Source organism: Rhincodon typus, chromosome 8, assembly GCF_021869965.1.
Source record: "Rhincodon typus isolate 14 chromosome 8, sRhiTyp1.1, whole genome shotgun sequence".
In the NCBI taxonomy this organism is placed as follows: Eukaryota; Metazoa; Chordata; class Chondrichthyes; order Orectolobiformes; family Rhincodontidae; genus Rhincodon; species Rhincodon typus.
Genome location: NC_063339.1, coordinates 75966675 through 75979793, shown reverse-complemented (window position 1 = coordinate 75979793; position 13119 = coordinate 75966675). Strand labels below are relative to the sequence as shown.

Here is a 13119-nt window from a genome sequence, read left to right as displayed (position 1 = left end):
GAACCGCTGCAGTCCACTTGCTGTAGATAGAATCACAATGCTCTTAGGGAGATAATTCCAGGATTTTAACCCAGCAACAGTGATATATTTCAAAGTCAGGATGGCAAGTGTCTGATCAATTGGTTGTGGGATCACTTAGCTCTTCACTTGCTGCTTATGCTGTTTCAGATGAAAGTAGTCCTGTTTGGTAGCTTCGCAAAGGTTGACTCCTCATTATTAGGTATGCCTGGTGCTGCTCCTGGCAGGCCATCCAGTATTCTCCATTGAACCAGGATTGATCCCCTGACTTGATGGCAATGGCTGAGTGGAGATATGCCAGGCTATGAGGTTGCAGATTGTGTTGGAGTACGATTCTGCTGCTGTTGATGGCCCACAGCGCCTCATGGATGTCCAGTTTTAAGTTGCTAGATCTGTACGAAGTCTATTCTATTTGGATGATAGTGCCACACAACACAGTGGAGGGTACTGTCAATGACAAGGCAGGAATTTGTTTCCAAAAGGACTGTGCAGTGGTCACTTTTACCGATGCTGTCATGGACAGATGCATCTGCAACCGAAAGATTGGTGAAGATGAGGTCAAGTATGTTTTTTCCTCTTGTTTGCTTCCTCATTACCTGCCACAGGTTCAGCTATGCCCTTTAGAACCCAACCAGCTCAATCAATGGTGCTGCTGCCAAACCACTCTTGGTGGTGGACATTGGAATCTTGGATAAGCAGCCATTATTTCTTTCCTTATGCTGCACTTTACCATATGCTCACTGTTAGGGGCAGTTGCCATATGATGCTGTGATGCGTCTAGATAGGATGTTTTCTATGGTGCATCGACAAAAGTTGGTAAGAGTCTTTGTGGACATGTCAAAGTTCCTTAGCCTCCTGATGAAGTACAGACATTGTTGTGCTTTCTTGACCATTGCATCGACGTGTGTGGACCAGGACAGATTGTTGGTGATCATCACTCCCAGAAACTTGACTCTCTTGACCATCTTCACCTCAGCACTATTGATGCAAACAGGGCATGCCCTCCTCTCTGCTTCCCAAAATCAATGACCAGCTCCTGCATTTTGTTGAAGTTGATGGCGAGATTGTTGTCTTTACACCATGCCGCTAAGCACTCAATCTAAATCCCGTATTCTGTCTCGTCATTCTTTGAGATCTGTACTACAACAGTGGTGCCATCAGCAAACTTGTAAATGGAGTTGGGGCAGAATTTGGCCACACAGTTGTGAGGTATAAGAAGTATAGTAGGGGGTTGAGTACGCAGCCTTGTGGGGCATTGGTGTTGAGGATTTTAGTGGAGGTGTTGTTGTTGCCTATTCTTACTGATTGTGGTCAATGGGTTAGGAAGCCAAGGATTCAGTTACAAGGGAGAAGCCGAGACCTAGGTCTCGGAGTTTAGAGGTGAGTTTGTTTGGAATTATGGTGTTGTAGTCAATAAGTAGAAGCCTGATGTAGGTATCCTTGTTATCCAGATGTTCCAGGGATGATGGCATGGATTAAGGCAATTTTTGGTAGGCTGGAGTTGATATGAGCCATGTCTAACCCCATGAACCACTTCATAATTAGAGGTCACAGCCACTGGGCAGTAGTCATTGAGAAATGCTGCATGATTTTTCATTGGCACCAGGATGACAGTGGTCTTTTTGAAGCAGATGGGAACTTCAGATCATAGTAAGAAGAGGTTAAAGATGACTGCGAATACTCCTGCCAACTCCTCTGCACAGGATCTGAATGCACGGCCAGGGACACCATCAGGGCCAGTAACTTTCCGTGAGTTCACTCTCAAGAAGGCCAATCTAACGTCTGTGGCGGTGGCTGTGGGTACAGGTGCACCTGAGGCTGTTTGGATATGTAACACCTTTTCACTGATCTTCTGTTCGAAACGAGGGTAGAATGCATTGAGCTCATCAGGCAAGGATGTACTGTCGCCTGCGATTGTTTGACTTCACTCTGAGGCCCATTATGTTGTCTAAGCCTTGCTGTAAATGACAAGTATCCATGTGGTTGGTCTGGACCTCAAACTTAGTTTTGCTATGCCTCTTGGCCTCTCTGATGGCCTTATGAAGATTGTGCCTGGATTTCCTATATAGGTCAGAGTTGCCCGACTTGAACGCCTCAGACCTGGAGTTCAGCAGGGAGTGGATCTCCTGGTTCATCCATGGTTTCCAGTTGGGAAACATTCCGTACGCGGTCTTCTACACATATCCTAATGAAGTCGGTAGAGGTAGTGGCATACACTTAGGTTGGCTACTGAGTTCTTGAATATGGACCAGTCCACCAACTTAAGCAGTCCCATCGAAGCCCTTCCATTGCCTCAGATCAATAGTATACTACTTTCTATACTGGGCCCTCATGCTTCAACTTCTGCTTGTAAGCCAGGAGGAGGAGCACAGCGTTATGATCTGATTTTCCAAATGCACAGCGGATGGAGTGGTAGACATCTTTGATGGATGTATAGCAATGGTCAAGGATGTTTGGACCTCTGGTTGGACGGGAGATGTGTTGATGGTATTTTGGTAGCATGTTCTTGAGATTGTCCAGATCGAAGTCACTGACTGCAATGAATCAGACCTCGGGGCCTTGTTACACCCGGGTTACACCCAATTTTCATTCTGGGAAAAGGAGATGGAATAGAATCAGGTCCACTGACTTGGAAGGCAGATCATAGATAGCTACTGGGACAGGGGAGTTGGTGCCAAAGTTGGCTCATTAGGAGGCCCAGCTTAGTTCTCTTGGACTTTGTTCCAGCTATTTTAGAAGGTATTGGACCCTCCAATCCTCACCTCTCTTAATGCTAACCACACCAATGGTCCTTTCATGCCAACTCCTACTCACTATAGGCCAACTCCATGCCTCTTTCATGCCACCAACCTAACCGATCATTCGGTATCCTCTATGGGGTAAACCTCAGCAGCAACGTGAAGTTGAAAAAAATGAAACTTCTTATAATCCATTAGAGTTCTCACTCATGCACACTTGTTACTAGAAAATATTCACGTTTATGAAACTGATTCAATGATTTTAAATGTTCTCAACAGTTCAATTTGTTCTAAAAACAAACCAAGTTCTAAACTTAAAGCAGACAGGTTGAGTCTCATTGGTCAAAGCTTTGTGCAGCTGAAACAGGCACAATGCATGCACATATCTTCCTGTGTGCAAAAATCAGGACACTGTGTATTAAAACGTGTAGTTTCCAGTTCATTCAAGTATGCCACACCACAAGGCCAAAGGAAAGCCTTACATTGTTTGTCAGCATAATTCTTAGCGCGTTCAGAACTATTTTGCAAATATGGTTCAATCACAGAATCACATCTAATGTTGGATACTGTGTTTAGAGCTATGAGCAGATGTAAACTGAATAATGGTGAAGAGTGATAAATGCTTGCAATTATTTAAAATGTTGCATTAGCGTTCATTCAACAATAACTCTTTATAGACAGAAAGAACTTGTACACATACTGTGCTTAATTCAATAGAAAAAAATAAGTGACAGTCATTCCGTTGCTCATCTCTCATAGCAATGCCTTGACCTATCAGAGCCAAACTGCTTGATTAAAATTTAAATAAAAATTGGCAGTTAGCTGTGGTTGCCTCCATAGAACCGTAGCTTGCAAGTTAGCACCTTGAGGAAACGAGGAAACGGAAGAAGTTACTCTTGCTCTGGGTTAACAGAATTTTGCAATCTTCTTAACTAATACTATCTACTATGTGATTATTAATCAGGTCTCACATCATCATCAACCTCGTCCATAAGGTAATCATAGGAATTAGGGAAGACAACTTGTGAATTATCAGAGTCAGGCAGCATATACTCCCATTTCACAGGGTCACCAAGATCAAAGACAACATCCTAGAAAAAAAGAATAACACAATCACTTATTGCAAATATCAAAAAAGGAATATTCACTGGGACTTTTCTCAGGGCCTCTCAGGCTCCGTTGCTGTAAATCAGGCACAAGTTCAGCAAAAACCATGTTTATCCGTCAGGTCCTTGTCAATATTATGAAAGTGGAGTGGCCCTGAGGAACTTCACTGGTCACATCAGACATAGGGGCTGGCATTTTACATTTCCTCTATTAGGTTGGAAAATGATAGCTTGGGGGCAGGATGGTGGGAAATCCAGATGATAAGATACAAAAAGTATTAAAAATTAATTTGAACAGTACACATCCTAAATCAAAGCAGAAAGTTGGCAGCAGCCTTACTAGCATCTAATTCAGGTGGGACAGTCCCAAAATCCAGAGTTTGTGGTTTCTCTTTTCTATCCCTTTTAAACAGCATCCTTAAATAAGTCAGGGCTCTAAGAATTAAACACTATAATGTTGATGGGAAATTGGTATAACATCAAAATGTTGAGTTTGGATGGGCTGGGGAGTGAGAGTAAGAGAGACAGAGAGAGAGAATGACCACCACAAGAGCATGAAAGGACTTTGTCCAAAATTCTATTCTGGATTAGCAGATTTGTTCACATATTGATCAGAACTTAATCAGAGTGTGGTGGGGACATGAGGGGAGAGAAACAGCTGGTCAGCCAGCAAATGTCCACTGACATGGAGCAGCTGAACGTCAGTAGTACACCTACCTAATTTGTGCAAACCCATCACTTATCATTACACATCTGTTGGGTCAATGTTGGAGAGCACTGGTGGGCACAACTGTTCTTTCCTTTGTCATTTTGGAGCAAGTCTTCTGCCATTGACTATTGTGAGATGTCCACTGATTCTCCCACTGACCTTTCTCTTTTTTTTGATGTGAGCGAAAAATTTAACTTGTTCTATTCACTGTCTTTCTTCCCTTCTACACACCTCAGCAACAACTACTCTGCTCCTCTTCATAATATCCAACTATTTTCAAATCACTGAAGTATCAATGGGAGATTCAGCCCAACTGCAGAGGGTGAGGTCTGGTAGGAGAAGATTTGCATGAGCTAGATATTATACTAGAACATCCGGGCTATCGACTATCCTGGTTAAAATTTGCTATTTTTAAGCAAACCTAACCCACGTAAACCAAGCTACATTAAATTTAACAAGAATTTAGCATGAGCAATTGACCAAAGTTAACAGTAATAATCAGATGAACTTAACCCCTTTCCAACCATGTGCCCAGTATCAAACTGTGCCTTTCCCCCTCCTCCAATCCATGCACAAAGTCCTGATATCTTCAGCAAAAAATATTATAAAGTCAGGCGATCTGAAGCCTGACAACAGATTTAGTTAACGTTGGTCCAAGCGATTTTCCATTTCCCAAATGAGCAGAGAGTTCCCAAGAGCAATATTGCTTGAATACACTTAGATACATGAATACACAAGGAGCGGTTTGTAAAGAAAGTGGAAAGGCAAGCAGTTTGGAGGCTGGGGGTAAAAGGTGGTACGTATTATGAGTCACTGTACATAATTAGCATATGTGTCATGGGACTACTTAACGCCACTGGATGTAAAGGAGACAATCAACTTGATGAAGATGTGTGGAGAGCACAGGGACAGCAAATGACTTGCACAAGTTAGCATTCACAGGGATTGATTCTAGAGTTGGAAAAGAATACCTTGCAACCAAATTTGCAGTCTTGCATGTTCACCCAGTAGTTACGATGGTTCCAAATGCTCTCAATTCCCAAGAATCTTTCGTTAGTAGTTTCATAACTGTTTCCTGTGAAGGGGTCGATGAAGAAGTTCTCTGGGACTTCCCTTTTGCCTGAAAGCACCAAAACCCAACAATGCACCCGCAGGCCAAGCATGACATCATTCGTTCCATTTATATTGAGCTAAAACAGGAGAATATGATTAATACAGATCTGCCTTTTATAAATTCTACTTTCCTAATCATTTTTTTTTCCTCTTAGGGAATCAGGATTGTCAATAGCAAAGGTCAGTGTCAAACTGTAAAAGACTTCAACTCATCAACTAGTGAGCAGCAGTGGTAGCTGAGTGGTTCACCTGACCCCATATCACTGAGGTGCATCTAGACTTTGACCTGTCCCTCCACCCCCACCTAATCAATAGGGCCTGGTAGGTTGTGGAATTCCATTTTAGAACTCCACCCAGTCAGCAGACCATAATGGAATTCCAGGAAGCGGCGAAACTTTAATGAAGGCCCAAAGTTCTCCCAAATATAACTAATGCTATCTAAAGAGATTTGCTGAGTATTTGGAACATTTTCTGTTTTTCCGTGCGTGCTTTAGAGGCAGTGCAGCAAAGTTTCGCTAGATTTGTACTCGAGTAAAGACAGGCTTAAACAGAGGCTGAGTGAAAATGGACCTATGTTATCTGGAGTTCAGGAAACTGAGAGGTGATCTCATTATGAAGAGTCTCGATGAGGAAGTTACGGAGAAGTAATTTTTTTTCTGGCTGGGGAATCTAGACCATAGGGAACACAGCTATGATAAGGGGCCAATTATTTTGGATGGAGATGAGGAGATTTTGTTTTCACTTCAAAGGTTGTGAACTTTTGGGATTGTGAACCTCACAGAGTTATGGATGCTCCATCATTTAACATATTTAAAATTGATACAGACATATTTTTGGACACAGAGAATCAATGGCCAAAGAGAGAGGGAGAAAATCTGAACTGTAATCAAAAATTCAGCTATGATCAAATTGACTGGCAAGGCAGGTTCAACAGGATGTGTAGTTCATGCTTACTCCTATTTTTCATGCTGTTATGTTTTAACAGTGAAATCCCTAGTCTGGGTTATCTTTATCAAGATCCATCCATTCCTTAGTTTGGTATACACATACAAACAGAAGAATTAACTAATGGGACTCACATCTGCCAAATCGTCCAGTTCTTTCTGCTTCGTTTCCTCTTCTGCTTTCTCCTCTGCCTGCCTCTTTGCTTCCTGTTTCATTTCAAATTTACTTCTTAACTCTCGGACTGGTTTCACTGCGTATTTCTTCATAGGAGGTTTTTCTTGTTCTTTATTAGTCTTTTAAAAAGAAAAATGTATGTTTAATATAAGTACTAATTATAACATGCTGACTGTATAGAGCATTTGACAGTTTTGTTAACGATTACCGCTTCCCTACTCCCCATTCATAGTAGCTGATGGTTTTTGGGTTTGCAGTACTCTAGAGTCCCATCCTGTTATGAGCCCATGGTGTTGTCAAGCTATATAACCACATGAAGCATCACAGTGCACTTATGCCCATGTCTGCACATGCATAAATTTCCAGCTAATACTTTCAGCTATGGAATAGAATATCAGTATGTTTTGGCCCCAGTTGAATCATGAAACACTGAAGCAAACTATAACACAGTAATGTGTTGCTCACAGTAGCATAGAAAAAGTGAGTCTAGCATTCCCTGATCAATAGTGCTGGTAAGTGCATTTATCCATACAATTGATAGGATTATCGTTTTCACTCATCCAGAGAATTTAAGCATTGCTGAAAAACCAGCATATATTTGTCCATCCCTAGATGCCCATTAAAAGGTGATGATTGGCTGTAATGAACCTCTGTAGTCCATCTGGTGAAAATGCTCCCACTTTGTTATTAGTAAGTTACAAGAGTTTAACTCAGCCATAATTAAGAAACGTTGACATAGTCCAAGTCAGTAACTTGGCAAGGAACTTGCAGGAGATGTTGTCTCCATTCACCTTCTGCTTTGACCTTCTAGGTGTTTGCAGTTGCAGGCTTGGTGAGTTGTTATAGGACATCCTTTAGATAATACACAATACAGCCATAATATGTTGGCAGTGGAGGAAGTGAATATTTAGGTTGGCTAATACAACTCAAGTGATTTACTGGATCATTTCAGTGATCAGTTTAGAGGGAAATGTAGGCCAGGTGAAGCAAAGACTGGGTTTCTCACATAACTTGACAGCTTCATGGTCATTTTTACTGATGCCAGCATTTTATTTCCAATTCAGCTCACAATAGATGTAATGTCAGTGGTAATATGGCCAATGACGATAGTAGACTGCTAACATTCACGGACACTAACACTCACCAATGTTCCCTAGACGTTAGCATTTAAGCCATGAGACTAGATAGGCTGGGATTGTTTATCTTTGGAGCAGTGAAGACCTAACTGCAATCTACAAAATTATGAGGGGCATAGATAGGGCAGATAGGAAGGAAATTTCCACTTAATGGAGGGGCCAATAAATAGGGGCATAGATTTAAGGTAAGGGGCAGGAAGTTTAGAGGGGATTTAAGAAAAAAAAAGTTTTCACCCAAAGGGTGGTGGACATCTGGAACTGACTGAAAGGGTGGTAGAAACAGGAACCAGGACAACATTTAAGCAGTATTAAGGTGAATACTAGAAATGCTATAGCATACAAAACTGCAGGATATGTGCTGAGAAGTGGGATTATAGTACGCAAGTATTTCATAACCAGCGCAGACATGATGAGCCAAAGTACCTCTTTACATGACTATATATGAAGTGTTTACCTAATGAGGTATGCTTCTTCCTCCAAGATACGATGAGTAAAAACATCTTCACTAACTTGGCTCCTTCATAACTAAGCTGTTTCTTTGTGGAACTGCTTGCAGTGGCAGGGCTGAAGCCTTTCTGGATCAACAAGTCTACCCAAGTGAAACAGTTACACCAGCTGACTCAAATAAATGGAAAAAAGAAATAGTAGGAATGGAACTTAAAGGCCATAGTTGTCAGGGGAGCTAGAAGGATCCTGGGAATTGCAGGGAGGAAACTGGGTTGCAGAGGAGAGAATCATAGTGATAGGCACAACTGAGAAAAGGATGGAAGCTGCATAGTTAAGGTGGGGAACTCAATGAGATAATTAGGTATACCGAGAAGGGAGAAAAACCTGGTGAATTGAATGTAGAGTGGTAAGGCTAAGGCTGGGCACAGGGATCTGAAAGGATGTGGATCGGGGGAAGTGAAACTCATGTCAAGGAGCCATCAAGGAGATGGCAAAAGGTTGGAGAGTCACAAAGGGAGACTGAAGAAGGTCATAGAATCATCATAGAATCCCTACAGTGCGGAAACAGGCCATTCGGCCCAACGGGTCAACACCTACCCTCCGAAGAGCATCCCACCCAGACCCACCCCACTACCCTATCCCTGTAATCCTATATTTACCATGACTAATCCATCTAGCTTGCCCATGCCTGAACACTATGAGTAATTTAGCATGGCCAATCCACTTAACTTGCACATCTTTGGACTGCGGTAGGAAACTAGAGTACCCAGTGGAAAACCACACAGACACAGGGATAATGTGCAAACTCCACATATACAACTGCCCATGGGTGGAATCAAACCTGGATCCCTGGCACTGTGAGGCAGCAGTACTAACCAATGAGCCACTGTGCTTCCCCTTATGAGGGCACATGAGGAAAGCAGCCCATTTACATGATGGCGGGGGGGAGACATGTAGTGTCAGAAAGTGAAGTGTAAAAGAAAGTAAAGAGTAAACAAATAGAATCGTAGAAAGCCTTACAGTGCAGAAAGAGGCTACGTGGCCCATCAAATCTGCACCGATCCTCTGGAGAGCATCCCACCATATAATGCTGCACTTTCCCACGGCTAACCCACTTTGCCAGCACATCTCTGGACACTATGGGCATTTTAGCATGGCCCATCCACCTAATCTGCACATCTTTGGACTGTGGGAGAAACTGGAGCACCCAGGGGAAACCTATACAGGTTACAGACCAGGAGAACATGCATACTCCACAAAGATGGTCACCCAAGGCTGGAATCATCCCTGGTACTATGAGGCAGCAGTGCTAACCACTGAGCCACCATGCTGCCCCATAAAATCAAATGAAAAATTAGCAACCACCACCCTTTTTTTTCCTGAATCAGCTCATAAAAATGCACAGCACAAATGGGAATGGCCCAAGATCTATTTCTTGTGTTTCTATACATTGCTAGACATCAAAATTGATACAGAAACTGAAAAATAATATTACTTAGCACTTAGTTAAGGTCTTATTACTGAAGGGAAGCATTGAGTGTAGAATTAAGGTGAATGAGCCCCATCAACTCCTAACACCAACATCCAAAATATGTATGAATCCTGAGATTCAGTTGACCCAAGAACAGTGGTGATGGTGCCATGGAGGTAATTCCACATTCCATACAGGAGCATTCATCTATCTGAAAATTAAGGACATGGGAAGAAACTATTACGCAGGCTGTGGATTCCAAGGTTGTGTACTGCATCACAGGGGGTAATAAAGGCTACCGAGAGTCAGATTGAGCTAATTGCTGCATGCATAGCAAACAATGTGAAGATCAAGATCATAAAAATTTGGCACATGGTTGAATGAAGAAGAGCTCATGGGTCAAAGATGATACGCCTTACCATATTGGGGTGACTATTGGGTAGGCATTCACCTAACACATTAACAGTCTGATAATGAACCAAAGGTTACAACGACAATGTCAAGATCTCAAATGGAAAACAAACATCTCGTTTCAGATAAATCCTCACAGATTTGTGCTTCCACACCAAATGCTTGACCAAATTAACCTAGCAGATGAGGTTAAGAAGGAGGTGAAGGTGGAATGTTTAGCACCAGCAGAACCAAAGATGTGAGACTCAAGAGGTTGCAATTGTGGAGGGGAGTACTTGAGGAAGGGAACCAGAGTTTTCATTGCATTGAGAAGTGTACTCAGAGAGGGTTTACGGAGAGAGTGGGTCTACCAAAGGTGTCCACAGCAACCTGAATTGTGAAAGGCAATTCTGTAAGCAGATATGCAACCGCGTTGCTTAGGAGGCAGAATATCACCTGTACTGAACACTGGGCACAAAACCTCCTAGCTAGTGGCTCCTTTCAAAGCTGCAAAAGGTACATTGGCATCTCTCAGTCAGGCCAAGTGCAGTCATGAGTACACTAATACCCTTTAAAGGAAAGCAATTCAGATTGTTCAGTTCAAATTGGACCCAGAAAGACAAGGTGGCTGAGCTATCAGATTTGCAGTCATTGCTGGGTTTCTTCAGGTATGTGGTGCAATTGACAAAACATATGGCACTCAAAGCTCCATGGCATCATCCAACCAGATTCCTGAATAGGAAGGAATTTCACTTAATGTCCAGCTTATTTGTGACCAAAGGCAACAAATTGTGCAGATGTGTGTCCGCTATCCAGAGAGCTGTCACAATGCCTATCTTCTACAAAATCCCCAACTTCCAATATGTTTCCATATCCTTATGTTACTGAGTAGTTACTTCAAGGAGTGATTTTTAGTTTTCAGGGAGTTCCTTAGTTGCATCATCAGTAGTCATTCCTGCTCTGCTGATCTACCTCCCACCCACAAAGCCAGGATGAATTTCCTGAAACCCTTAGATAGTTCCAAGATGCATCATTGAATCTTCACAGTGCAGAAAGAGGCTATTCAGCTCATCAAGTCTGCAGTGACCCTCTAAAGAGCATCCCACACAGATCCAACACCCTAACCCCATAGCCCCACATCTCCCAGGGCTAATCTACCTAGCCTGCATATCCCTGGACACTACGGGGTAATTTAGCTTGGCCAGTCTACCTAACCTGCACATCTTTGGAGGAAACCGTAACACCCAGCAGAAATCCACACAGACAGAGGAAGAATGTGCAAACTCCACACAGACAGTCACCCAGGACTTGGAACCTGGACACCTTGCACTGTGAGGCAGCAATGCTAACCACTGAGCCATCGTGCTGTAAAGTACAGTAAAGAATTGATCAACATAATGTAAACCTCCCATTACACTTTTGCATAAAATCTCTTTTGTTTGGTTACGATATATGGTAGATATAGAGTATGGTTCCCATTACATATCATATTAAACATTCCTTGTACACAGTAGAAACCAGCTTCAACCTCATTGGAGTGCTTCTTGCTGGCCCACTGTAAAATATTTCCATTTTCATACCAGCAGTACAGCCAGAGGTTAGGATATTTAACTGTGCAAATTATTTTCTCACTTGACCACTTTCTTTTAGCAGTGGACAGATCTCCCTTGTTTCATCCACCAGACACATTTCCTTGACGGCGTATCCACTGACACAATATGCATCGTATCCCGTGCCAATCAGTAATGAGCAGAGCAGGTTGCTGAAATCAAAGCAGTTTCCCTTCTGACGTTTCAGTACAGTAGTTGGGGAAAACAAATATGCTGGCTGTCAGGGGAGGGAAAATATACACATTCAGAGTACATCAAAAAGCCAAAAGTAAAAACGCACAAGCTCTCAGTCAAGCAATATGCAATATATGGCTTGAACTGATGTATACGCATCCAACAAAATAAATACAGCAAAATTTTTATTAACAGGCGCCCAAGCAGTGTACCGGTTGATCAAGAGGTCCACATAATCAATACAAAAACATACACTAAGTAACTAACACACATTAGAAACATACTGCAGGGGGTATATACATATATACATCACTGTTATACTTTACTTACAGCATAGATCACTTAGAAAAAAATGCAACTTTGACTTAAATAATACTTAAATAAGGTAGAGCCTTCTCACCTGCACCCTCAACTGACTAATCGGCCATTGCAGAGATGGCGATAATGCAGTGAACTTCCGGTATTTCAGGTATATAACTTTTGCCGGTTTATTGACAGTGCCGGTTCATAAGGTGCCAGTTAAAATAAAGTTTGCTGTACCAGAATCAGAGCAGCCTTCACATACTACTCTCTTTTGATTTTGGGTAAGTGTTGCTAATTTTATGGGCTATTACTGCAATAATATAACATAACCATTGGCCATGCTTGTAGATCTCTGAGTTAAAAACGAAGCACATTACATTGCTCTTTTCAAGACTTCAGAATGTCCCAATGGGCTCTGCAATCACTAAAGTACTTTACCTCTCACAACCAACAGGAAATTAAAGATTGGACCGTCTGTTTTAGGTACGAGTTATAAATAAGTCTTGGATGGGACACCAGAAGAACCCCTCTGTACAGTGTTGTGGGATCATTTTAACTCATACAGGAGCGTTTGGTTTGATATAAAAGATAAATTAAGTTAAAAAGACTAATTAGTGTTGAATCACTAAACTCTGTACTGATGGACCTGAGGAAGAGGGCTAATGACTGCCACAATCAACTGTCTACAGATATAGCAGCTATTCAGTCCAGTAGTCTGGTCTGAGAATTGGCCCCAGAGATTGAAAAGCACTGTTTTGACATATTTGGCATCTCAAATGCACCTT

At 42.2% G+C, this 13119-nt stretch overlaps 1 protein-coding gene across 3 annotated transcripts in view; it reads right to left on the bottom strand.

The window, feature by feature from the left end:
- Positions 1-13119, bottom strand: part of ccdc135 (coiled-coil domain containing 135) — a 63348-nt gene that overhangs the window by 30562 nt on the left and 19667 nt on the right. For all 3 annotated transcript variants that reach the window (XM_048599590.1, XM_048599591.1, XM_048599592.1), the window contains exons 5-8: positions 11880-12074; positions 6764-6922; positions 5543-5761; positions 3728-3847 (exon numbers count right to left, since the gene is read on the bottom strand). In XM_048599590.1, the coding sequence (XP_048455547.1) occupies positions 3728-3847; positions 5543-5761; positions 6764-6922; positions 11880-12074 (693 nt within the window). The remainder of the gene's footprint in view (positions 1-3727; positions 3848-5542; positions 5762-6763; positions 6923-11879; positions 12075-13119) is intronic.